Source organism: Struthio camelus, chromosome 2 (assembly GCF_040807025.1).
Source record: "Struthio camelus isolate bStrCam1 chromosome 2, bStrCam1.hap1, whole genome shotgun sequence".
Classification (NCBI taxonomy): Eukaryota; Metazoa; Chordata; class Aves; order Struthioniformes; family Struthionidae; genus Struthio; species Struthio camelus.
The window spans coordinates 131143595-131167967 of NC_090943.1; the positions used below are offsets into that span (position 1 = coordinate 131143595).

The 24373-nt window shown below is 38.4% G+C and overlaps 2 protein-coding genes across 21 annotated transcripts in view; one reads left to right on the forward strand and one right to left on the reverse strand.

The window, feature by feature from the left end:
- Nucleotides 1-11658, forward strand: part of SLCO5A1 (solute carrier organic anion transporter family member 5A1) — an 83860-nt gene extending 72202 nt beyond the window's left edge. Inside the window, exons 8-9 of the mRNA XM_009668371.2 lie at nucleotides 1279-1343; nucleotides 2908-11658. Coding sequence (XP_009666666.2) covers nucleotides 1279-1343; nucleotides 2908-3365 — 523 coding nt within the window. The 3' untranslated portion in view covers nucleotides 3366-11658. The remainder of the gene's footprint in view (nucleotides 1-1278; nucleotides 1344-2907) is intronic.
- Nucleotides 11659-14766: 3108 nt separating this feature from the next.
- SULF1 (sulfatase 1) overlaps nucleotides 14767-24373 on the reverse strand; it is a 124185-nt gene continuing 114578 nt past the window's right edge. For 11 of the 20 annotated variants that reach the window (XM_009668375.2, XM_068932551.1, XM_009668374.2 and 8 more), the window contains 4 exons: nucleotides 23980-24122; nucleotides 23751-23874; nucleotides 22856-22889; nucleotides 14767-17712 (listed from right to left, as the gene is read on the reverse strand). In XM_009668375.2, the coding sequence (XP_009666670.2) occupies nucleotides 17682-17712; nucleotides 22856-22889; nucleotides 23751-23874; nucleotides 23980-24122 (332 nt within the window). In that variant the 3' untranslated portion in view covers nucleotides 14767-17681. Of the gene's footprint in view, nucleotides 17713-22680; nucleotides 22890-23750; nucleotides 23875-23979; nucleotides 24123-24373 lie in introns of those variants that run through there. The other 9 variants (XM_068932537.1, XM_068932544.1, XM_068932538.1 and 6 more) reach the window with 2 other exon arrangements.

Here is a 24373-nt window from a genome sequence, read left to right on the forward strand (position 1 = left end):
CCTGTGTCATGTCATATGATGGAATTCGTTTTCTAAAAACCCACAAAATAAAACACACAGGTGGAAACTGCAAAAGAGTCACTATTAATATTGTGCAGCCAGTACTCAAAAGTAGGAAACCAGACTTCCAATTGCTCATGCAGCCTTAATTCAAGTACTGTGTGCGCGGTGCCTTTATCATTTGAATACCTTTGACCTTATTCCTTCCATCTCTGAAATTTCCACCTGTAAAATGAGGATAATAATAAAACATTGTCATTGCACAGGGTAATTATAAAAAAGTAAATTTCAAATGATGGACATTAATACTGAAACGAACCTTACAATAGCAAGGTCCGTATGGACATTAATACTGAAACGAACCTTACAATAGCAAGGTCCGTCTGGAAATTTTTCAGAGGAGGATTTTTCAGTGTTCAGCGAAGAAGAAAATGGGCCACACACTTGAACAGTGACGCTAGCTGTCCCATATCATGTACAGTGCATCTGCCCAAGTTTTATGGCCAAAATTATTTCTCTGATTTCTCAATTTCTGAGTGAGTGCTTAACTCTGCAATCTTGACCTTATAGTCTTTGAATGTAATCTGTTCATGTGTTCATTGTCTCATAATCTGATGTCACTACTGATGCCTGCTTGAAATAATAAGCATCCAAGTGGTCTCTCGAAACCCTCTCCCTTTTCAGCTGAGGTAATGGAGATGCTTTCCATTAGCTTCAAGGGGAAAAATGTCAGGCTTTCAAAGGACTGGGTACAAACTAGTAATATTCCACAATGGAATTACAAACAATTTTAGTAAATCGCTGGTATATTTCCTAATATAATTCTGAAGTGCTTATACTAAGCAGAGATCTGTTAAATTCAGAGATAGATTCCAGTTTTTAGAAACTTAATTCTACATTTAGAGTAGGATCACTACTCTGAAATATTAAGAAAATAAAGCACAAGATTACATCAAAAATAGGAAGTTATTAGGAGAAACCATGAACATTTTAGGTCTATTCTCCAATTTCCATAATATTTTTGGATCAAATTTTTCAGACCTTACATAGGCAAAAAAAAATTCAAAAACAGGACTGAGATTTTGATTAAACAGGGACAGGAGGTTTGACTATATTTTTTCCTAGCAATAAGCCTTAACAATATTAGAAGCTAAATGGGAGGAATAGAAACAGAGATTTATTATAGCTCAGAAAAAAGCTAGAAGGACAGGCTAAAACTTACCCAATTATTATCTGTTATGACTATTTCTCCAAAGGACTTTTGTTTTTGCTTGCTAGGTCTGTGGAAGATGGGGAGCGGCCCTTTGCACTAGGAATGCAGTTTGTTTTATTACGAACTCTTGGTAAGTCTTGCAGTTACTGAATATTCTTATAAATCCCTGTATTTCCAAAAGATTCACCATATTTTGCTTAAATGTGCTGTAAAAGTATTGAAATTCCATAAATCTGCCACTAATCGTCATTAGGAACATAACATTAGTAGCTTCTAAACTTTGTAGCTGAGATTGTATTTAATCTTAATTTTTATTACTGACTTTTTGGGACAACATTTGTGTCCCAGAAAGAAATTCTTACAGTTTTGAAATTTTATTTAAAAATTCTTTAAAAAAGAGACTTGTCAAAATAGTCATTTTCCCCCTGAAAGATTCAGGTTTTGACAAATTAACATTTTCTTATGAAAAAAAGGTTTGATAATTTCCTGATCCATCTAGATAATGCAGTAAGAACAGTAATGTTCTTTTAGATATTGTGCGTAGCAGCACAATATGCGTAAGTATATCTTTAGTTTTGTTCTTTTTCTGAACATAGTATTGCATATTCAAGGACAGAAACAAGGGTTGCTTGGAAAAGAAGATGTAGTACCAGTGCTCACCCTACATACCTATTGCACATATTAATCTAGTTACTAATTATCATCTTATAATTTTTTTCAAAGAAACAAATATGATTTTTTTTCCTTTCAGCCATAGCTGTAGCTGTTCACTTTTCTAAAATAAGAAGCAATGGTGTCTTAACATCTAATTTCAAATGTTTCAAAGCAAAAAGAATGCTTACTAAAAATCTTTTTTACACAGTTACTTCTTTCAAGCTTTTGAACTTATAAAATCTAGTCTATAAAGGAGTACTCCAGGTGTTCAGCCACAACAAAAAATGGGGCATGCAATGATTATTATAAACGAGAACAAGAGGAAAAGCCCATATAGTTGCATCTGGTCAGTAAGGAAGAAGTTTTCTTTGAGGAAGGCCTTTTTTGACTTGTCTTAAATGTGTCATATTTCCAGGGAAAGCAGGAGCATTTAATAGGCTGGCAACATTTGTTGCAGCCTTAAAAGGTAAAGTCTGATTATGAGGAAGATCTCTTAGAAAGAACAATTTAAAATAATAGCTCTCCCATCTCTTCCACCCATCTTCAGTAAGAGAACTACATTTTATGTTCTTTGGGGCTTTAATTTTCTCCTTAATCTATAGCAACAGCCTCCATTCTTTCCCAGCTCACAAGTAACAATCTTCAATAAGTCGTGTCCTGGAGATAACATCATATTTTGTTCCTCTGCCTCATTTTATTTCCTGAGAGCAACACTGCAGTTTCTTTGGGGGAACATGCAGTTCATGCAGAAGTGGCTGGGGACCCCAGATAGAGACATTAATTTTTATAAGGTGGTGTTGCATTGTATTCGTTGTTTGAGTTCTTTCACGTCGTTGGTATGTTTTGTGTGGGGGATAAATAACATTGCTGGAAGATCAGTGGACCAGTCTTCCATTTTTCAGGTTGTGTGAGAGAACAGTAGAGTAGAAATCCTCTCAAAACGTCTTGACCTGCACCTGCTTGACTAAGGCATGTTGTTTCTTTAGAAGTCTTCCACTGTATGCTAACACGTATTATTTCTGTTGCTATTTTTATTTCAGCTTACATTCCCACTCCAATTTATTTTGGGGCTGTTATTGATACCACATGCATGCTTTGGCAACAGGACTGTGGCATACAAGGCTCTTGCTGGGAATACGATGTCACCTCATTTCGTTTTGTCTACTTTGGATTGGCAGCTGGTCTCAAGTTTGTAGGATTCTTTTTCATTTTTTTGGCCTGGTACTCCATTAAATATAAAGAAGAGCAACTGCAGAGACAGAGGTGGAGGGCTTCGCCGGTGAACACTGTGAGTGAGATGGTGGGCCAAGCTGGACCCCAGCAAAACTATGCACGGACTAGATCCTGCCCTACCTTCATTTGTCGAGGAGAGCGGTGCGGAGACATCAGTGTGGCACAAGGAATGAATTGCATAGCACAGACATACCATGGCCCTTTTTCAGAAGCAATAAATTCCTCAAACGAAAATGCATTGGAAGAAGTCACTGCTGAGATATAGACCCCTGGCTTGGTAATATAATATTTAGTTTTGTTGGTTGACTTAAATACGGCGCCTTGTGAAACACCTGTGCCTTCTATTTTTAATCTCAATGTAACACATGACAAAACCAACAAAGCTTAATGCAAAAAACCATAGTATGTTTCTGAGGGCTGGATACCTCAAACCAACCCAAGTTCTTATTTCTCTTTGTAATTTTCAGGTGTGTCCATTAAACGTCCATGCTCTGATCTAATATCAGTGTAAGGGTGAGGTATTATGAACAGCAAAAGTCAGTGCAAGAGTGAAAAAAACTCATATCATTGATGTCTAGACGTCACAAAAATGCTTAAATGTATCATAACTTCACATCCATAAATCATATTTTTAAGAGATGAGTAATTACTGTGAGTTCTGCCTCAAAGCACAACTGAACTTGTTTAAACTATGCAACTTACTTGGATAAGCGAATTAAGTGCAGCAAGTTGAGTTTAAATTTGCTTTTAAAAAAACATTACGGCAACTTAATTTGAAAGGGGCTATTTTCAGACATGCGCATTAGCTCAAAAAAGAACATAAGGTTTAAAGTACTGTTAATAACATGTTAAGCCATATGAAAGTTATGCATCAGGTAATGTTTGCAAATATTAAGACATAATATCTTTATCTTGTTAAAATGTGCATTCATTTTCATTTGATGAGATGCAGTAATTCATTACAAAGTACACAGGCTTGGAAAGTGTAATGCTTGGAGTAAAAAACTTCCATATTAATCTGTAAGAACATTAAGACGTAGGAATCATACACACATCCCATAAGAGAGAGGTGCATATTTCTGCAATGATTTAAGCAGTTATTTAGGTGGCTGTTGCTAAGGCCAAATCCATACTTTTCTTGAAGAAAAAAAGTCCAATTATAGCTTGATCGGAAGTGCTTGGCTGTATTTCAAAAATGCATGCCAGGCTGGTTCAGCTTAGGTGAAACATCTCAAGAGAGCGCTAATGGCTTCATTTTGTGACTCACCTGCTCTTTAGGGATTTGCAGCATCTCACTTATAGCAGAAGATGCAGGGCAGGGGATGAGGAAGCACAGCTTGCTGGCAGGCCTGAGATGAGAAATGATTCAAGGGTGCTGGAAAGTGGTTTGCGCTCAGCCGTGCATAGCACAGAGCTTTCCCCTCGTTTCCTGGCACTGCCACTGCAGTGCGCTTCCCACCAGTGAGGAGGAGAGTGTCGCTGAGACTAGCGAGGGCTGTCTCAGACCCCTAGATTGCTCTCATTGCTACCCCAGCTCTGCCTCTCTCACCCCCTGAGCACCCTACCCTCCGGGATTCTGGCGGTGAGCCATGGGGATGTTGGCTCGCTTCCCTCCCTGGGAGCCTGCTCATGTTTCCAAACAGCGTTGCACTCCCATCAGGTGCAGTGTTGCATTTTCTGATGGACAGATGGATTTCTCTTCAAGTAGTTTTATCATTTGTCCCATGCACGGCCACCTTTACTGCTTTTCTCAGCTTAATTTAAAACTTTCTTTGAAGACAAAGGCTGAGACTGCTACCCACCCTTCCAGGAGAAGCACTAGAAATATAGATTGTCTCCAAGCATGGACCCAGGAGAAGTAATGTGGCCTTTGCGTTTTCCAAGTTACTATTGTATGTTTTCTCCCCTGAAGACATTGAGACTTTTTAATCAAATGTACTTAGCATTTAATATCTTACTCTGGAGGCGTTGTAGTGCCCTTCTTATGATCTACTAATGATGTCTCCAAGGGCAGAGAATGCTTTCAGGTGGACACTAGGAAGTCAAAGCTGTATTTTGCCCTGCAGAGAATGTCTTAGAAATTTCGGAAATTAAATGAACTATTTTAAGAGAATTCATTGATAGGAAGGCTTGGATTTTGCCACATTGAGGAGCCTGTGTAAAAATAAATAGGAGAGCAACACTTCTATGTATTTTTGAACAGAGAAAAAATATTTGGGAGGCTTTGGCAATGTAAGAACCATTTTGTTGTTGTTGTTTTTTTTTTTTTAATTTACAATATGTAAGTTGATCAAACATTACATGGGACCAAGTCCTGTTTCTGTTGAAGTTAGTGGCAAAACTCTCTTTAGCATCCATTGATTTAACCTGGGAAGAACAGAGTTCCCTCTCCTTCCCCCTTGCCAGCTGCCTTCCATCATCGCCTGCTCTTCCTGACTGGTACGTGAAGTTACCCACCACACTGGCCCCAGAGCCTCCTTGAGATGGTGACTGTTTATCACAGAGCATCTCCATTCATTTATGTGATTTGTAAGACTTCCACTCTCTGTGGCTGCAAAATTAACAGGTGGTTATAGCTTTTATCCCTACTGTAAAATGGAATAATATTATTGACATTAATGAGAAGTGTAGCACTTTAAGTTACCTTCTGCTATTCTTTAGCTCTTAATAGCTTTTTGGAGTCAAGCCTGAGAATTTTTTTTCCCTTGTGCAGCCGTTAGGCCCAGTACATCCTCAGTCTGTAAGTGCAGTGTGGGACATAGCTTCTATGCTTCTCCTCCCCTAGAATAAATTTCCTTGGTTCAAAAGCACTAGGGACATTTCTTTGGCTATAGCAGATCAGAGCAGATGATAAAAATGGCTCCTTCTGCTGGAGTCTGGGATGCTCCTTGCACCAAGAAATTCCTGCCTTGGCAAACTTTGAGGCGAAGTGGTAGGAGAGAGAGTAAGAAACCAACTCATTTTAATCAACAAAGGATGATGTGAAGAGAGACAATCTTTTCAAATACCTCAAAAATAGAGCATTTAGGGAATCATAAAAGGCTGGAACTGGTTCATCTGTCTATTGCTATTCTCTTTCATGCCTTGTGTGGACTTCTACTCCATAGGAATAAAAAGTGGGAGCAGATCAGGCTTGTTGGATCTTCGGGAACTAATACTGGTCACAGAAGATGAAAGTAATGAAAGTGGCAGCTCTACAACCGCGGGAGTTCTGAGCTAGTTTCAAGGGAATTCAGAGCTGGTCCGAATTGAGAATTTCTACTTTTCTGGAAATCCTGATGCTTCAAATTCTAAAAAACGTTCTTTCTTGAAGTGACTGAGAAACTGAAATGTAAAGGGAAAGGTATTCACTCTAGAAATACTGGAAAAGTCTTGTTTGAAAAGTCTGAAAGTCTGAAAAAGCCTTTTAATTTTGACTTCAAAATTATATGCAAAACATAAAATTAAATATAAAAATCCTCTAGTACTTTTTGTTATAAATAATTATGACAATATAAATATATTCCTACAAAATCATATAATTATGTCAGCATCCTCTGAAGGAAAGAAAACTTAAACTCTGGCTAATTTTTGACTAGTTCTTAAAGGAGGCTTTCTTATGAATAAGCTACACCAGTCTAATTTGAGCCAATAAAGGCAGGTGGGGGAAAGCACGTGAACTTTCTAGAGCAGGTATTTCCAACATTGTCAATACTGGCTGAAATATGAACCGAGACCTACTGAAAACACCTACTAGTTTTTGAGGTTACCATTCCTGGAGGAAGCAGAATGAATAGAGAAGCTGTGTGCATCCCTATGAGAACTCACCATCAATGCTTGGTGGTAGACTGCCTCACAAGAAAAAAAACATCTTTATCTATGATCCAGTGAAGGCAACCATGCTGTCATCCTGCCATGATACAATCTAACCGTAGACTGTAAAAAAACAAAAATCCTGAAACTGTTCTGGTTTAAGATTATATTTATTATCATAACTTCTGCCACTTTCCCTCCCCACACCCAGACACTAAAATCAGGTTATCAACAAGCACAAGAAAGGTAAAGCAGGGCTCCTGTTCTCCCATACCCTGTTACTAGTAGCAAAACCAAATTTTTTACCTCCAATTAACTAGCCAGAGATAATGTGGAGCAATGACATCCAGAGATTAATTACAAGTCCACAAAGAGCCGTCATCTTATCACAAGGACAGCCTATTCTCCTCTTACTGTAGGTCTTCCTTATTTAGAGTGAGGAATATGGGAAGTGGCCCCAATACATGGACCTGGCTGAACAGATAGATATGCATCCCTATTTAGTCTCCCATTCATTCCTTGTTTCCTCAAAAGGGGAAAATTTCAGAAAGGGACCATGGACCCTTCAGATCCATGGTCTCGGGTGCTTATGAGTGCAGCACCATCAGTGGTGCTTAGAGCTTTCAGGGGTTGTGGTCTTGTCAAGAATATATGAAGAGTGGGACACTGTATTTATGAAGTCTCAGCAAAGCCCTGCGTTTTGGTCCTCTTTTCCCCAAGCACAGACTAGGTATAATATGGTATAATTTATGGTATAAATTGACATTTTACATTCTTTCAGTACAGCTTGAGCAGCTGCAACAAATACGTGTAGAATATTATGGTGTAATTTATATTCAACTGGAAGCTTTCCATTCTTTGACCAGTCACTATATATTTAAAAATACAGGTATTGGCATGCAGTTCTTCAGAGCTTGCTGTATTCTAAGTGAAACGTGGGCATAAATTCCCTCATACACTTCATAGCATTAAGTAGTCATCCATCATGGCCCTGATTTTGCAGAACACTTTAAAATGTGTGTAAGCTTATGCACTTAAGTGATGCACTTAAAAGTAATGTATTTAATTAAGTACTGGCCTGAAGCTCACATACATTCAGAAGGGAGTTCCTTTGCCCAAAATGTAATTTCTATGCAGAGATGTTTTCCCATAGATTAAGAGATAATTGTAAACAGCACCGAGTAGCACTCAAGTACTTCCCTGAGGCATTCACAAGTATCTACATATATATCTGGATATAGAGGAAAGCTTTCAGTTTCAAATATACTTAGTTCCAGGTAGAAACATTTAGCATTATAAATTGTAAAGCTTTTTATTAGAATTCTAGCTAGGAAAAAGGAATGGGGGAGAGAGGAATTACACAGTGAGGGAAATTAATATTCCACTTACAAAAATGGAGGGCATCCTGAGCATATCTACACCAGGCAGTAGAGCTGGTTAGCTTCAGAACAAGAGGTACAAGTCATCTCACCCCCCTAGTCATAGGAAAGAGAGGCACATCATCTAAATTAGACATCTGGGCTCTGTGCAGTCAGGCCCTCTGTCATCAACGGTGTAAATTTTGCATCTACAAAAGGCCACTTCGGCGCACCCTCTGCTGCTTATGGAGGATGTATGACAAAAGATTTTCTCTGGATGTCTGACTTTTAGAGGACTAAAGCTAAATGAGCTGACTTCTCAGCAGATCCAACTAGGGTAGGTTCAGAGCTGTGCTAACTACAGTAAAATGTCATCTAATCCAGCCAGAGCTGGCTGGTGTCTGATCATCTCAGATAACGATCACTTCTGCATTCAAATATTTTTGGACATACCCAAAAACACAGTCTAGCTCTTCCAGACTTTCATGTGTTTTATGAATTTCTGGCTGAAAATCTAGGATTTATATGGGAGGATGGTTTAAATAAGGACATCCTTTCTGGCCTTAAAGCCTATGAAACTGCTGAAGTAATGCTGTAGAGTCAAATTGTGCCCTTTCACAGAATTGGGACCTAGATGTTCAGATGACACATTTTCAGTATCCCACACTCATGGAGCAGAGTGCAGTTTGCTCCATGTAATTCTAGGGAGCATGGCTGGGAGGAGGTTCAGCACCTTCTTTACTGATCTTGCATGTTTTTCCCCCAAATGCCTGACTTATTGCTGCCTTACTACACTTTTCTTTGTGCAATACCACAGATTTTGCTGGTGGTATTTGACATAAAACCGGTGATAAATAGGTCCAAAGTGTCTTACTGCTATTTTGGTGCCAGATTCTCAGCCTCATTAGTATAGTAATGAGGCTGAAGGACTGGCCCAGTACATTGGATTGGACCCTAACAAGCTGGCACTTTAGCAAATATACGTGAAGTAAGTGATACCAAGTGTTTGTTCAGCTTTTGTACTCTGTTCACTGATTAGTACTGCTGTTTTCATAAATTGATGAAAATCTACTTCCTTAACAAGTTTATCCTTGTCTGTTTTCTCAATAACATATTTTTTACAATGGCACTAGGGAAAGTCATTTTACATTGTTTGCATTCCCACAGCTGAAGTGATCTACTTGTGACAGCTCTCCGGTGGGTCAAAACACCTGATAACAGAGATTTACCTGGACTGGAATATGAACTGGGTAGCTTTGGACAGTGTTTGCCAGTTATAGAAACACCTGCATTAATATATTTCCGGTTCCTCACATATTAGGCTTGATATTATGTATTTTATCCTTTAAAGTGTTTAGAAGATGAATAGTCCTCATCATAGTGGTAGAGTCATTCTTTGGTATAGAATTAGGACCTTTTTTCTCATTACATTTGTTTCCTGTATAACAGCTCTAAAAGGCTAAATGTAAATATTATCATAGAATAGGGATGTGGCGAAGCTTCAGCTTGGAGACTAGATGTAGCCAGAGTTCACAGAATTCTTTTTCCCTACCTTGTTATTGAATCTTGCTAATATATGTTACCGTGTGGCCAAACGTTTGAAAGCCTACCCAGTCCTCAGGAAAGAAATATTTCCCATTCTTTCCGTAGGACATATTATATAAATTAAAGAGGACAGCTGATAATATCCATATTCATATACCATTAATAACTGTAGTTCTTAGCATAAACCCATAAGCCTCCAATCCTTCAGATAAGCTATTTTCTGTTGACTTAAGCAAGCCTTCTAAACACAGGCCTAACTCTGTAAGTTCAAAGTAGCTCCAAACTTTTCTCATTTTCAAATGTTTAGGTGCTTACTCATTTGGGTTCAATTCTAGTGTTCTGATTATTGCATTGTCCATTGTGTGTACTGTATTTTCTATCTCAAGCCAGTTGTCACAATCTTATCTTGTAATAAGATTTTGTTCATGCTATAGAATGGGTGGAAAGCTGTGGAATTCATGAAGAGCTACAAAAAAGTACCCAAAACATTGCTCAGCTCAAGGAAGAATGAGCCAGCTTGATAAGCTTTTAACAAATGACTAAACAACACTGTGGTGCTAATAGATACTGAAGTGTTTTGTGATGTATTCACTATGATTTAAATGGCATATTCAAGGCATGTCAATGATGCAACTGCATGTGCTTTTATTGTTAAAGTCTGAAACAGTTCCAGCAAAGATAGTGTTCATAATTCCTAGGGCACCAATTCCTACTGAGCCCTTCTGTGGAAAATCGTTTCAGGAAGCAGTACAGGATTTGGCCCAGCACTAACAGCTAAAGTAGAAGCTGTATAGGCTGCAGAAATTTAACATAGGAGGCATTCATCTTTCTGTAGAATTTTATTTAGTGGCTTTGCTTAAGCAGACACTGAAAAGAATGAAGAGAAACACTGGGCTAAATTCTGGGACTCCTGGCCTAAGCAACCTCCTACTTACATCAGTAAGTGTTTGAATTACATAAGGGATTCAAATTTAAAATATTAATATTCTTTCATGAGATACCAGGAGGACAGCAGTAGAGTAAGAGCAAGTTCTAGCTCAAACAATGGAAAAAGGCCAAATCAGGTAACTTGCAAGTAAGTCAGGATTTAAAACGGATGTTTTTGGTTTTAACATATAGGAGACAGAATTTTGCCCTTACATTTAGAATTCTGAAAGGAAATTACTTTATTGACTGCTCATTCAGAAGAGGCATCTGTGGTCTACGTAGCGCTTAGAGGTACACCTCAGACTAATAGGTCAGAAATTTTACCTCTTTAACAAAGATGTTTGGAAACAGCACTTTGTGAAGGGAAATTTCAAAATAAAAAGTTGTACAAAATCCTCCTGAACTGAATTTTCTATACAAAAGTGAATTTGGAATTACTATGATTCACATTTCAGTGAAGGCTTTCCTCATAAAGGTCTGCTCTTTTTCTCCCTGGAGCAAATGGGAGTTTTGTCCTTGGCTGCAGTGCATACCTCTACCAACTGATTTAAACATAACAGCAACAAATTAATGTGGGTACTATGTTAGGAGCATGGAGTGGGCACACTGCCTGTAACTGTTCAGTTTTGAAAAATTCGTTATTAAGCAAATGTGTAGAGTATTAAGGAAATTTGTAGAGTATGTATGACTGTATGAGTGCGTGGGTGCTGTGCTGTGATAAAAAGAGACTAATTGGTTTATGCATTTTTTTGCATACTTTAGGCTCCTTTATAGGGATTTTTAATTGATATTTATTTCTCAGCAGAGCTTAGAGTAATTTTAAAGCTGTATAAGACATTGTTTAATGAAATCTATTGTCAGCATCTGCTGTAAACATGTCTTTACAAAACCAACTCTTGAATACTTGATATTTGAAAATAAAAAATATCATATCAAGTGTGTTTTATTTCCAATAAAAAAAGGAAAAGGAGAAAAAATGGTGCCTGGGTGAGTGTGCAATCAGCCTGGATCAGGTGATGAAATATTTAGATGGACTTTTAGGTGCTCGATTAGACAAAAACACATCTTTCCACTGAATTCAGTGACTGCTGAATCACAGCTAAGTATTGATGTCACTGAAATAAACTGTAAAATTTATTTACAGTTTCCTCTAGCACTAAGTTGGGTTAATTACATGCTCATTAATTGCATTCTAAGAAATACAAATTTATATGAACTAGATATTGACATATTTGGAAAAACATACAAGGTACAAGAGTACCTACCATCCACATGGCTCAGTAAAAGAGGGCCGGGGCACGAACCCAAGGAGGTTCAAGGGGCGACCCAGGACTAAGTGCTATATAACGTGGAGGTAGCCAGCCCGGTCTAGCAGTGTGGGTGTGAGCTAATTCATGAAACATGTTTTTGGAGCTCTGGCTCCACTTTTATTTAGTAGTATAGATGTATCCATGGGTGAATATTCTGTCCCAAGGCAGCCTGCTTTTTAAAATAGTAGATTGAAGTTGAAAATCTTTTTCAAGACATGTTGCATTATTGAACCTTCATACTTAAAGTGCTTTGCCCTGTATTCCATGTTTCATTGCTGGATGAGCTGTGACTTCTTCCTCACTGCTTAGTAGTGTGACTGCTGCAAGTCTGAGATATAGCTTGTCTTTGTGAAATAAGTGCCTTCGATGTCAGGCTGAAGTCAGAAACTAAGGCACTGTGCATAGCACCTGGCAGATCTGAGTCCTCAGCTAGCGGCACAGCTTCAGCCAGTGTCCTCAGCGAGGGAGGAAACACAGTACAGGAGAACTGTTGCTCACAGAGGTAGCAGACAAATTTGTGGGACCCAGATCCTGCTTGACTTCCAAATTCAAAGTAAGACTTCTCCATTTTCATTTCAAATAACTGTAGCCATGTAAAAGATATCTTGAATGTCATTAGTGTGCAAGACTTGAGCTGTTAAACCAAGGAATATGCTGTGGATGACATTATCATCAATAGTTTTCTAGCATATCAAGAATATCGTTGCTAGTTTAAAACTGAATAAATGGGCTACCTTGGAAGGACCTAAAAGCATTGTGGGGTGGTGCAAGGGCCACAGCAGAAGCACAGTTGTGTGGTTCCGCACTGACATCTGCTGCGTGCTCAGGACCCAGGCAGATCCAAGATAGCTCAGACTGTGATCACACCTATTCGGACGGGAACATACATTTTTGAAGTGACTCTCCAGCTTGTACCCCACATACTGTGCTTCGGTTTTCACTGCAAAGTGGTGTCAGAGCACACAGATTGTGTTTCTTTTTGCTGAAACTCAGGAAGGAGGTTTTATTACAGCATCACACCTAGTGGGCACCAACCACCCATGGGTGCTCAGGCCACAAGACACGAGACCAATCCTGAGTAAATTCCCTGAGAACTTCGTTAGTGTAGCTCTTGGCTTCTCAGCCCCAACTGTTTCACTGCACAGATTCTCTCCCATTCTGTTTCAGTGACTGCTAACGTAGACAAAGCTGCAGGCATCTAAAATGAGATATAGACGAAGTTCTGGGAGAGGGGAGGTGTCTATACCTAAACCTGTACTCTGAAAAACCCTCCACTCATCTGTTACATAAGCTTAGAAATGGCTGAATTCAGGGATGACATTACGATCCAAATGTTTTCCAAGAGCCTTTAAAATAGCTGTTTCTGTGCATTAATGCTTCAGGCGTAATAGGAGTTACCTACTCTTAACAGCAACGAATTCATGTTTAAAATCAAGACAGTTGCGGAAATGAAGCCCTTCACTTTTCTTGAGGGCTTTGAGTTGGTGGAAGGTCTCAGAAAGTGGGAGGTCTCAGAAAGTGTCTCACACATCCCAAGCCGTCAGGGCAGGTCTGGCTGCCTTCTTTTAAATCCCAGAGGAAACAACTCGGATGATAACCTCTCATCTGTAGCGCTGGGCCCTGAAAGCAGATAACTATGCACTGCCTTTCAAATAAAAGGACACACTTATCACTTTGCAGATCAAAAAAAGCCAAGGTAGTCCTCTTCCTTGCCTGCTGCTAGAAGCACTCGCCGGTGGAGTCAGCTTTAGGCATTCATTTCCTTCCTCAGTTTATGACTATGTAATGCCTGTAAGAGCTCCCTGAAGGTCAGACCATGCTGCTCATGGACTGGCATTCCTCAGCTATGGGACAAGAAGTACAGTACGCAGTGAAATGCAAATTGTATTGGGATAGCAAGAGGTTATACAAAACACCGCTTAGGAAAACAATAGGCAGCTTTTGGTCCTTTCTCTTTTTGTTGGTTTTGTATTTGATGCACTGCCTGTTTACAGAAAGCAAGAATCAGAGCCCACCATTCCCTGACAAAAGTCCTAACCTCTTAGTTACAGAATGAGGCTCCCCCTTCCTTTTTGCCCCACATTAAGACATTGCTATAAGAGCTGTAAAAAAAGGCTCTGACCTAAACTATCAGGCAGTGTGGAGGACAGGGCCCTATCCTGGAAGAAGGGAGATTGAACACTTTCAAGATGAGGAGGACATGAATTAACATCTTCCATTTTCTGGGTAAGTACTTCAAGCTCTCCAGTAAGGAGTAAGCACCAGTGGGGAGAATGGATGGTCAACATCTTTCCCTCCTGTATCTCTGCCCAAGCATTAGGAGAACCTTCCTTGGTTTGATTCTTTCAAAGAAATGCACCTATGGAGGACATCTGATTGGTGCTGGATAATACCCTGCACAAAGATATCTGCACAAGGCAGCTGTATGGGACCTTAAGTAAAATTTGCCTTTGTCTTTAAGGTCCTCCAGAACTTGCTAACTCAGCCTGCTCAGTACCTTGGCTGTTTAGAAACACATCCTCTCTTTGGCAGTGTGCTTTCCTGGGGCAGACATCTCTCACAGGTCTATGTAGCATTGCAAGGACTGTTATTTGAGCACCTAAGTTCTTCATTGGCCCCCTTTCTTGATTGCCAGAAATGTTAGCTCTAATTTAATGTCTGCAGGAGTGTCAGTGTCCAAGGACTGTATAAAGGAAAGAGGAGGTCGGGAAGCATGACTTCAGAGGCTGATTTTAGGCTATGAAGCCAATTTTATTCCCAGCTCACTAAAGAAACATGGTACGTCAGGGAAAGGGTTTATCTTTATAAAACCTAACGTCCGTTTTGTGAACGCATTTTTAGGTAAGGAGGGACTTCTCCTGACAAGGATTCCATAGGCCATTCTGGTAAAGCCCTGCAGGTCCAGGCTTCTGCATTTTGCTGTAATAGAGAGGCCTCTGTACGGAGGAGGAAAACGGCAAACCTGGGGAAGGCACCATGTAACATTGCTTTACTCCTGTGAACCTCTGATTGTGCAACTTGGTGCATTTACTTCAAGGAAGGAAAGATTAGATGAATTGGGAATTAAAAAAAAAATCACAGCGTATCTTAAACACAAAATATATATTATTCACTATCTCCAGGAATAATATATAATTAACAGAATGTAGTGTACCATTCCTTTACCCATAGCTTCAACCATGGATAAATTCTTAAAATTGCAAGTGTTAATATATTTTTTAAATAATTCTTAATTACTGGGAAAACTGGATCATTTGGACTTCTCTGAAGCAGGTAAAGTAAAACACTTTTTATTTCAAGAAATATTGCTTCTAGACTTTCCTGAAGCCAGAATTGTTCTATAAAAGTATCACAGAAATATCATACAAGTTTTAAAAACACAGTATCCTAGTAACTTGAAATCTATGTACAAATAGCATCATTCATGACCATAAATACGTTTGTTCTATCAATCAGCCCATGACACATACATCAAATAAACAGCTAGTCAATTTTAACATATTTACAGCGTCCATCAAAAAGACTGCTTCTTAAAATTATTAAAATCCTACTGAAATAATCTCCTTTTTTAAAAAGTTAAAAAAAAATACAAAGCAATGAATGTAAGTTTAACCTGCAGTGCTTGCAATAGCCAAAAAATACTCACAACACCAAATAACATGTAACAGATAGGAAACACTCCTGCAAATTGAACATAATGGAATTACGTCTGTTTGAGGTAATTCTCTTTTGCTGTTTTTGTGCTAATTACTTACACATTAAAAAAGAAAAGCAAGGGAAGTTATTAAGTTTCTACTAGTACAGATTTTCAAAGTCATTTTCGTATTATACTTTATAAAATTTAATGTTTGGTAAAGTTGAAGAAAGAGATTTGAACAATACAACAGCAAAAATTATCTAAACTACTATTTTTGACCTCGTGTGCCTTTTTAAATCTAGAATAATGTAAAACTAATATGATTTTACCATTCCCTTTAATGCCTGTTCAAAACAAAACAAAACTAAAAGAATTTAACTCTCAAAATGATAATAATGCTTTCAAGATATTGTTCAGGCTAAAAAAAGATCAAATGTGGTGATAAAAGCATATACGTACTGATGTAAACCTTTCTACCAGTATCAATTAAAAAAAAACTCATGGATTTTTAATACTGACAATATCAATATATAGGGAAACAATCCAATTTAAAGAAATCCTCCTATAGTTAACAATCATTAGCCATACCTTTCTGAGAATAAATTTGATTAAATCAAAGTAATAAAACATGCAATATTTTTGCTAAAATATTATTCAAACAATGTGTTTCCACAGTCCATGCTGATTACCTCTTTCCTGTCAATCTCTTTGTTGGTTTCACGATTACATTAGACAATGAGCAAACTAAGAACATGTGAAGTATTCTATTCATAAACGGTATGGCATACAGATTTTAAAAGTGCAACATCATTTTGCTCAAAAGTGTGACATTAAGAAATTCCAGTGGTTAAAATAATTTATCAAAAATACATTATGCAGATAGATTGGGTGGACTGAAACATTCAATTCATGGTGGGATCATTTGGAAACAGAGAAAGTAACTTGAAAATCCTCTTCAAGGAAATGATTTTTAGCTTGCGGAGAATGTGCTACTGCATTAGAAAGTTAACATTGTTTCTTCTTATTAAAAACTGGAAATCTTGTTTCCCAGTTGGAGAATTACTGTGAAAGCATCTGTGTGTGAATACAACCAACACACAGATGCAGATACTGTATTGGGCTCAATTTAGCTGCAAAATGTATCTACAATAAACACGGAATGTCAGTTGTCGTGATTACTTTTATTAGTTTGCTAACAAAAAATAAGGAGAACTCATTTAATGGTTTATAATTTGATCTAATCCAAGGAGAGTGGAGATGAGGCACTGCCTTCTACATTTGGAATTAGTGAAGTCGGTTCCACTTTTTTCAAAATAGTTCCTGTTTTCTGGGTACTGATAGATAAATCCCTAATGGATACATTGACAGCTTGATGGACAATGGGTTCATCAGACCTCACAGGAAGATATATCTGATCTTCAAATATATCTGCCATAGCGCCGCTGTCTTGACGGGTGTCCTGAAGAATGCTGACGGGTTGTAGAATGAAGCTGTGCCTGGACTCCAACTCTACCAAACCGTTTCCACTGAAATCCATATCAAAACGGTCTGATTCTTTATCCTCCATCCATTTTTCAGCTTGATGGTGATTTCTCCAGTGTGTGTCACTCAAACTATTTTTCTCAGGAATAGCATTGTTTAATTCAAGTTTCCTCTCTTGATGTAAAATTGTTGTGCTCAAAGCTAGGGCTGCAAAGTCTGTTGGCACAATAAGCGGCAATTCATCTGCAGTCAGGCCACTTGATTCCTCAGCCGAAGTCATTTCCGCCAAGGTAAATGGTGTAGACAATTCATCCACATCTCCATTGTTTTGAGCAGTGTTGGTCTTGTTCGCTTTGTTTTGCTCATAATAACTGTTCAGCAGTGCAAACATTCTAGCTACATCCTTCAAGTAATTAGTCCAGTCAGCCAGACTAAGTCTATAGTTGTATCTGTATTCATATACACTTTCATTCACACTGTACAAGTCCTCCAGTCCTTGCCAGTCGATATCACCAGTGAAATCTGGCAGGTTAGCCTTCCCATCCATCCCATAACTGTCCTCTGTTAAAAGAAAGCATAAAAAGCTAATGGTGAACATCAGCTTAAAAGCACAAGTAAAGCTTCCATGCGTGCTTCTATTCCAATGTGCTGAAAAGCACTACGACTTATAATGTATGTAGCTCAAATAGTAAAATATTCGACATTTTCCATCCTCTTTCCATCATCTGGCCTCAGATGTGTTCTCAGCTCCTGCTGAACCTACAAAGCTGGCTCCAGCTACATCCCTGGACTGAGTGGGTGTGAATAAGAGCAGAATCTGGCCTAAAAGGACTTTGTGATGACATTCAGAGATAAACCTTTCTTCTGATATTTCAAGACAGAAAAATTGCTTCTATATACATTTGCCTTTCCTGAATGCTCCACCAAAATATGCAATACACAAACAACAGTTAAGTACAAAATATAGGACTAATTCTGAGAGCCATTAGTGGCCACATCTTCAAAGCCCATAGGAATTTGGTGTCTAGACAGCCTGAGAGATATGGTCCACAAACCAAACAGTCATGTTTTTCTATCATGAGATGCACAAAAGGTAATTGTCTTTAATAAATGATAGTCCAAAGTAATTTTTTATGTACTTTGTAAACATCAGTTTCAATTTACACGGAGCATGTCGAAAAAATAGCACTGTAAAAACTTAGTGTGAGTTAATTTATAGGACTGCGCCACTGCCTAAAATATTGTCAAAATATAGGCAGATATAGTATCTCCTAAAGCTTATTTTTGTTGTTTTTTTTAAAGCTTACAAAGAAGATAGTTAACAGACTTATCAAATAATATATCTGAATAAAGAGCATAGATGTGATTCGTAAATAGCAGTGGAGTTGGATTTTACATTGATCATACCAAGAAAAAAAAGAGACATGACAGAAACCAGTTTCCATTTGTAAAAGTGACTGGAGTGACCCAAATTATTAAATGTAGTGTGTAAAGCTGATTTTATATTGACAAGTAACATTGATGGACACCACCATTTCATTTAATTCAGACTATGTTCCGTCCAAAGATTTTACTCATAAGGTGGACCACAAAGTAAAACTAATCAGGTAATGGAAGAGCCTTTCAGGGAAAATGACAAACTGGTTCTCATGGATAACCTTGTAGGCAATATTTAGTAATTGATTTATTGAGATGATATTCTTTTTCTGAGATTATACTGGCCGGTAGGATAGTACCAGCTACTTTGGAAGTTCAAGTGCCTAAAGTCCAACTGCCTCATTTGAGTATAACTATTTATTGATGTTGAATCCTTCACCCCCCCCCAGTGGATTCCAGGCAACTCCATCAACCTGTTTGTATTTTAACTTGCCACTTCTCCTTGTTCAAATAAAACAGAAGATATGACATCTTAGCTTCTACTTTTTGCTTCATTACTAGCTTTGGGTTTCATAGTGGAAAGAACTTGTCCAAGAAAAATATTGTCTTGGTCAGAAGAACCTTGAGATTTTTCTACGATGTGGGCCTTCATTTTGCTCCCACAAGAGTCGGTAAAGTTTGGACTACTTTCTATATATGTAAACACCCGAGTGTTTGATAGTAACTGATATTCCCTCACTTAAGACAACAGCTGTAAATGCTTTAAAGTGTAAAAATGTAAATATTTTACTTTTTTAAAATAAGTTCTAAAAATATTTATTTTCCTTAGAAGTATAGTTTTGTGTCTTAAGAGTGGCTTGGCAAACGCTTGGCAAACTCTCATTAACAGGAAACCACGCATGCACTTTGGATCTGGGAGGAGAGATGTAAAAGAAAGTCTTGCTATTTTTCTTCTCTGAAGAAGACATCAGAAATGAAAATCATGTAATGGCAATATGACAACCATCTTCATAAGTCAAATTAGGAATAAATTTCTTCCCGAAAAAAAAAATCCAATATAGCAGAAATCTCAAGATATTAATCTTACTACCCTAAGATGCACTTTCGAGGAAATTGGCCGCCAAACCTGCTCAGATGGTAACGCTATAAATGCTACAATATTTAAATTTTGCTCTGTTGTTATCTGTATTGATAGTTTCATAAATACTGTCATTGCCAAATCGGAGCCTGTATAGGAAAACAAACTGCTATAAGAACAGTTAGTGGCCAGAGAGCTTCAGTATACATCAATTTATCAAGACTCATGCTTGAGAAACACCAGCACATTCTGTACATGGAAACTTGATGGCAGAAACTGAAACTGGGGTGCTGCTGTTTGACCAGCATCGGGTCTGGAGATGGAGCCAGGCGGCATGGAGCAAAGCCAGGGCCAGAAAGGTGGGTTTTGGCCCTGGCTTGACACCGGCAGCGGGACACTGGGGTTTGCTGGGCCAGCTGCAGCGGCAGCGGGGGTCCTGGGACTGGCCAGGAGAGCAGGGTTTTCTGCCAGCCTCAGCAGCACAGGAACAGGGCTGTGCCGCAGGGAAGTGAGATCAGCAAAGTTTGCTGCACTTCTAACGAAAGCCTGAAGCGGAGCTACGCAGCCCTGCATGCTGGATCTTCTTTTCCCCTGTAATGGGCACACTGTGTTTCTGCAGTCCCACTTTGATCATTGATGACCAAGGAATTTCAGAGCTGAGAAAGCACTGGAAATTAGTCTGTGATCTTCATGTTAAGCAGAAAAAAATCATTTGTTTAAACACAAGGAATACACATAACTTGTATACATGTAAACAGATAGGAAAGCAATGTCCTGAAGCCCTAGAGCTGACTGTAGTTTGTTTGAGCAGGTCTCGTCACAGCTTAATGCCACAACTTACAGTAAGTGTGAAAAGTTTCACACTGAAATCAAAGTATAGAGAGGTCAGGGAGGAGTAGAGAAAAGGTTTTCCCCCTGTAGGAAATCTCATTACAGAAAATATGGAACAGGAAAGTGTAGATGAGTTGCATATGCATAACTGCATGGCAATGGTTTTCTCTGTCAATAATTTGGCAATTTATCAGCTATATCATAGACCTGAGAGAGAAAAATTATTGATAACTATTCACAATAAGAGATTTTCAGATTTTTTTTAACCAAGCATTAGTTTAACTTTATTCTCCAATTATTGTACCCCAGAGTCCCGTTGTGCTGTCTCAACATTAGTAAGAGATTTGGATATATCGCCACTGAGACTGAAGACAAGAAGGTACAATCAGCTCCTCGGTGGCTTTGAAAAATCTCAGCCAAGCAGGAGAGGAGAGAGGCGAGCATAGCTCACACACCCTGTTGTCATGCTCACAGAGTCATGGGCTGTCCATCAAAGAATGAGTGACACACATCCTTCTCCGGTAAAGATTTCTTCCTACATGCTAAGCAAACAGCACCGTGCTGACAGTTTCTGTATAGGCCTGTTGTCCCAATATCGTACTTGCAAAGCCTTTAGTGCTGTACTAACTCAGGAAATTTTAACTGCAAACAGGTTTGAGCTGAGGTGCTAAGTAATCTAAAGGAAGGTTAAGGAATATTTCAGATGACTTAGCAGCACAGGGCTTTTCGCCTTCTTATTCCACTGGCTTCTGTGCAGATTTCAAAAAATGGATCCTTTAAGAGATCCTTTTTATGATCACTAAGAAATGATTCTTATTCATTTTTTAATTTTTGGTTTTAGAAAAAAAAAATTTCCACCAGGATCGGGCTGGAATCAAAATGTTCTGCCCAGGCACCCACGCACATTGAGAAGCTGGTGTCTGGAATGGAACAGCACACAGCAATATCACCTGAGTTATACTTTACCTGTCACTTATCTCAGTAGAATATTCTTTTTTGACTTTGTATCAAAAGTTAAAATGTTTTCATTACTAAACAGTGTAACAGGGTATAATTTAAAGCTGTGTGTCTTCTATTATTTCATGCAATCCTACAGTTCAAAAATGCCGTTTCAGTTAGATGTATGGTTAAAATTAGGAATACTTACAAGGAAATCTTCTAATGAAAGACTTGAAAGCATAATTACAAGAATTATATACTATCATTGCAGTAACCGTTTTTACCAGGCTGCAGCAAGCAACGTGAACAACTGGGATATAACAAAAAAAAACCCAGCTTATCGTATAAAACACTGAAATATATTATCTATCTAACTGACTCCCTGGCTGCTAGGAGTTAACAATAAGGTTCTTTTCAGATGTCCCTGTGAAAAAAAATTTCAGATAGATCTGTATACTCTTTGGGCCTAATTTACCCCTCAGGCAAATGATGCATTTCAGGAGCTTCTCCACCAAAGCACGTGGACATGAAATTGTATAAAACTATATATAGTGAGAGGCTATCTGAGGTCTGAACAGTACCATACTGGCTGTTCAGTCAGCAATGCTTGTAGGAAGGGGTAAAAAATAGTTTAGAGGTCTCTCAAGTGTCACATTTAAGACTTCAGTTTCTCCAGTCCCTTCAAGCTTTAGCTTTTTGTTTGACTAGCTCCTCCACCAGCAGCAGTAACTGGGGGCAGCAGGATAAACATGTACATAAGGTAAAAATACTTATACACAGCAGTCTTTCATGTATACCCAGGTTCGAGCACTAGCTATTAAAAAATCTCACCTGCTGCCCTTCTTCGGATCAAATATTAGGGACTTCTAAAAAATATTTGGGTACAGTTTTGTGCATGTGTTAGCTAGTCTAAAAGCACTGTTTCCCCTGCCCAAAGGAGCCTCGTGTCTCTGCCATACTTGCAGCCTCCTGAGCACACGCTGCTTAAACTAAGCCCTGCTTTTGCTTAAAGCAGCATCTGCCAACATTTCTACCACTGAGAAGACTTTTATTTGCTCCTGCAGGTTTGACCACGCTCTTTGGATACACACACCTCAGAAAGTTTTACGTGTGTTTTACATTTAAAAAGTAGCTGTACTGTCTTCCTAAACAAAAACAGAAAAAATGAACCCCAACAGCAGGAAAATAACCCAAAAGAAATGATTGTTATTTGTGTCATTTTGCTCATATAAACATCTGAGAAATATAGGCATGGAATATGAGCTGTATGAAGTCTTGCTGTGACAATGAGCTAAGTTAAATGCAGAATGGTGGAGCTAAAAAACGATGGCTAAGTTCAGTGTAGAGCAGTTAGAAAATGCATGCATCAAAAGCTATGCTGTGTGCAACATGGCAGGATACAGGCATTAGTTGAAATGGGCTGGAATCATGCAATTATTTGGAAAGAAGCTGCTGAGGAGAATAAAAAAGTGTGGATACCTGTGTGGATCATAGCTTCCTCCATCTTTATTTCCTGATATAGGAAAATACAAGAGTAATTTTTGTTAGTGTTTAGAACTTGTAAAACCATTCACAATGTAGTTTTCCATGCACAGCATCTAATTCCTAAAAAGAAATGTACTGTGTTAAATAAAGACAGAGCTGCAGTCCAACAAAGATTTCCTGGAAGTTTTATATAAAAGAACTGAAAAACTACAGTTTTTCAAAAAATAATAAAACCCCCAAACAATTAGGTATTGTAAAAAAGAGTAATCTTTGTAGTCAAAGAAAGAGATACAAATGTGCAATAACATAAAATATGTAGAACGGAGCATTCCTGTAAAAATCACATTATTCGGTCAACCAGAATGAAGTGCAGCAAATTCCCGGCTTCCGAAGCATAAATACCACCTATTTTTGTATTCTGAGATTCTTGTAAGAAATATGGCTCTCATCAAAAACAGAGCGAACTAGTGGTGATTAGCAGTCTGCAATGTTAAGTCTCTGTTGTAATGTAGAACCTGAACTTGTTCACACAGACAGACAGCAATCAGAATAAACACAACATTTAATACCGCAACTGCTACTGGAAAGCAAAGACTAACCAAATAAACCCTGCAAGAGAGAAAAGAGTAATGACTAGGAATAAGAAAGTTGCCTTGGAATTTCTGTCAAATATTGTTCTTAATCATCAATATCTGTCTGGAATAACCTGTGCAAACTTGCAAAGAAGCTTTCTGGTCATGCAGTTATGCAGGGTGATGTATATGGATCATTCCAAATTATGAAGAGCAAGGCTTAAGAGAGTGAGACTTCATGGATCCAATTAGTACTCAAGGTGATGAAAATAACCTAATAAAATGGAAATAAACACTCTCTTCTATTTTTCTTGTACCTGTTTCAAGTCCCTTGGGCCTCGGATTGCACTGCTTGTAACCTTGACAACTTCGCAGTTCCATTAGCTGTATGTGTAACTGATTCAAAATGCCTCTTTCCACTGTATGTACTGTATTTGTCAGCTGAGAAAAAGGAATAGAGGGAAAAAAATACTTGTTAACAAAGCTCCCCCGCAAAAAACTAGACGAGTTTGGTGTACGATAGCTTGCAATAGGGAAAGGGATTACCTGGTAGGGATCAGTGTTCATATCAAAATATTCCAAGAAGCCGGTCGCAAACTCACAAAAGAGAAAATTGTGGGTGTCATTAACTGTTCGCAAACACCAGTAAGTGTTGTTATTCGAGCTTGTGCAAGCACAGAAAGAACCCACTGTAATTAAAGAAACAAATGATTAGTTTTAGGTGAAAAATAGTATGCTTGTTTCTTCTACCAGTGAAACACGCATTAGCTCTTGAACATCAGATTTTACAACTCAATTTCGGCAAAAAAAAAGTAAATCTCAGACAGCGTTTCTCATAGGAGAAAAATGGATTTGCAGAAAGTTTAAAGCATTTGTGGAAGGTTCAAAGTTCAAATAAACTTCTCTGCAATACCATCTGCAAGTCCTTTGAGCTCTAACA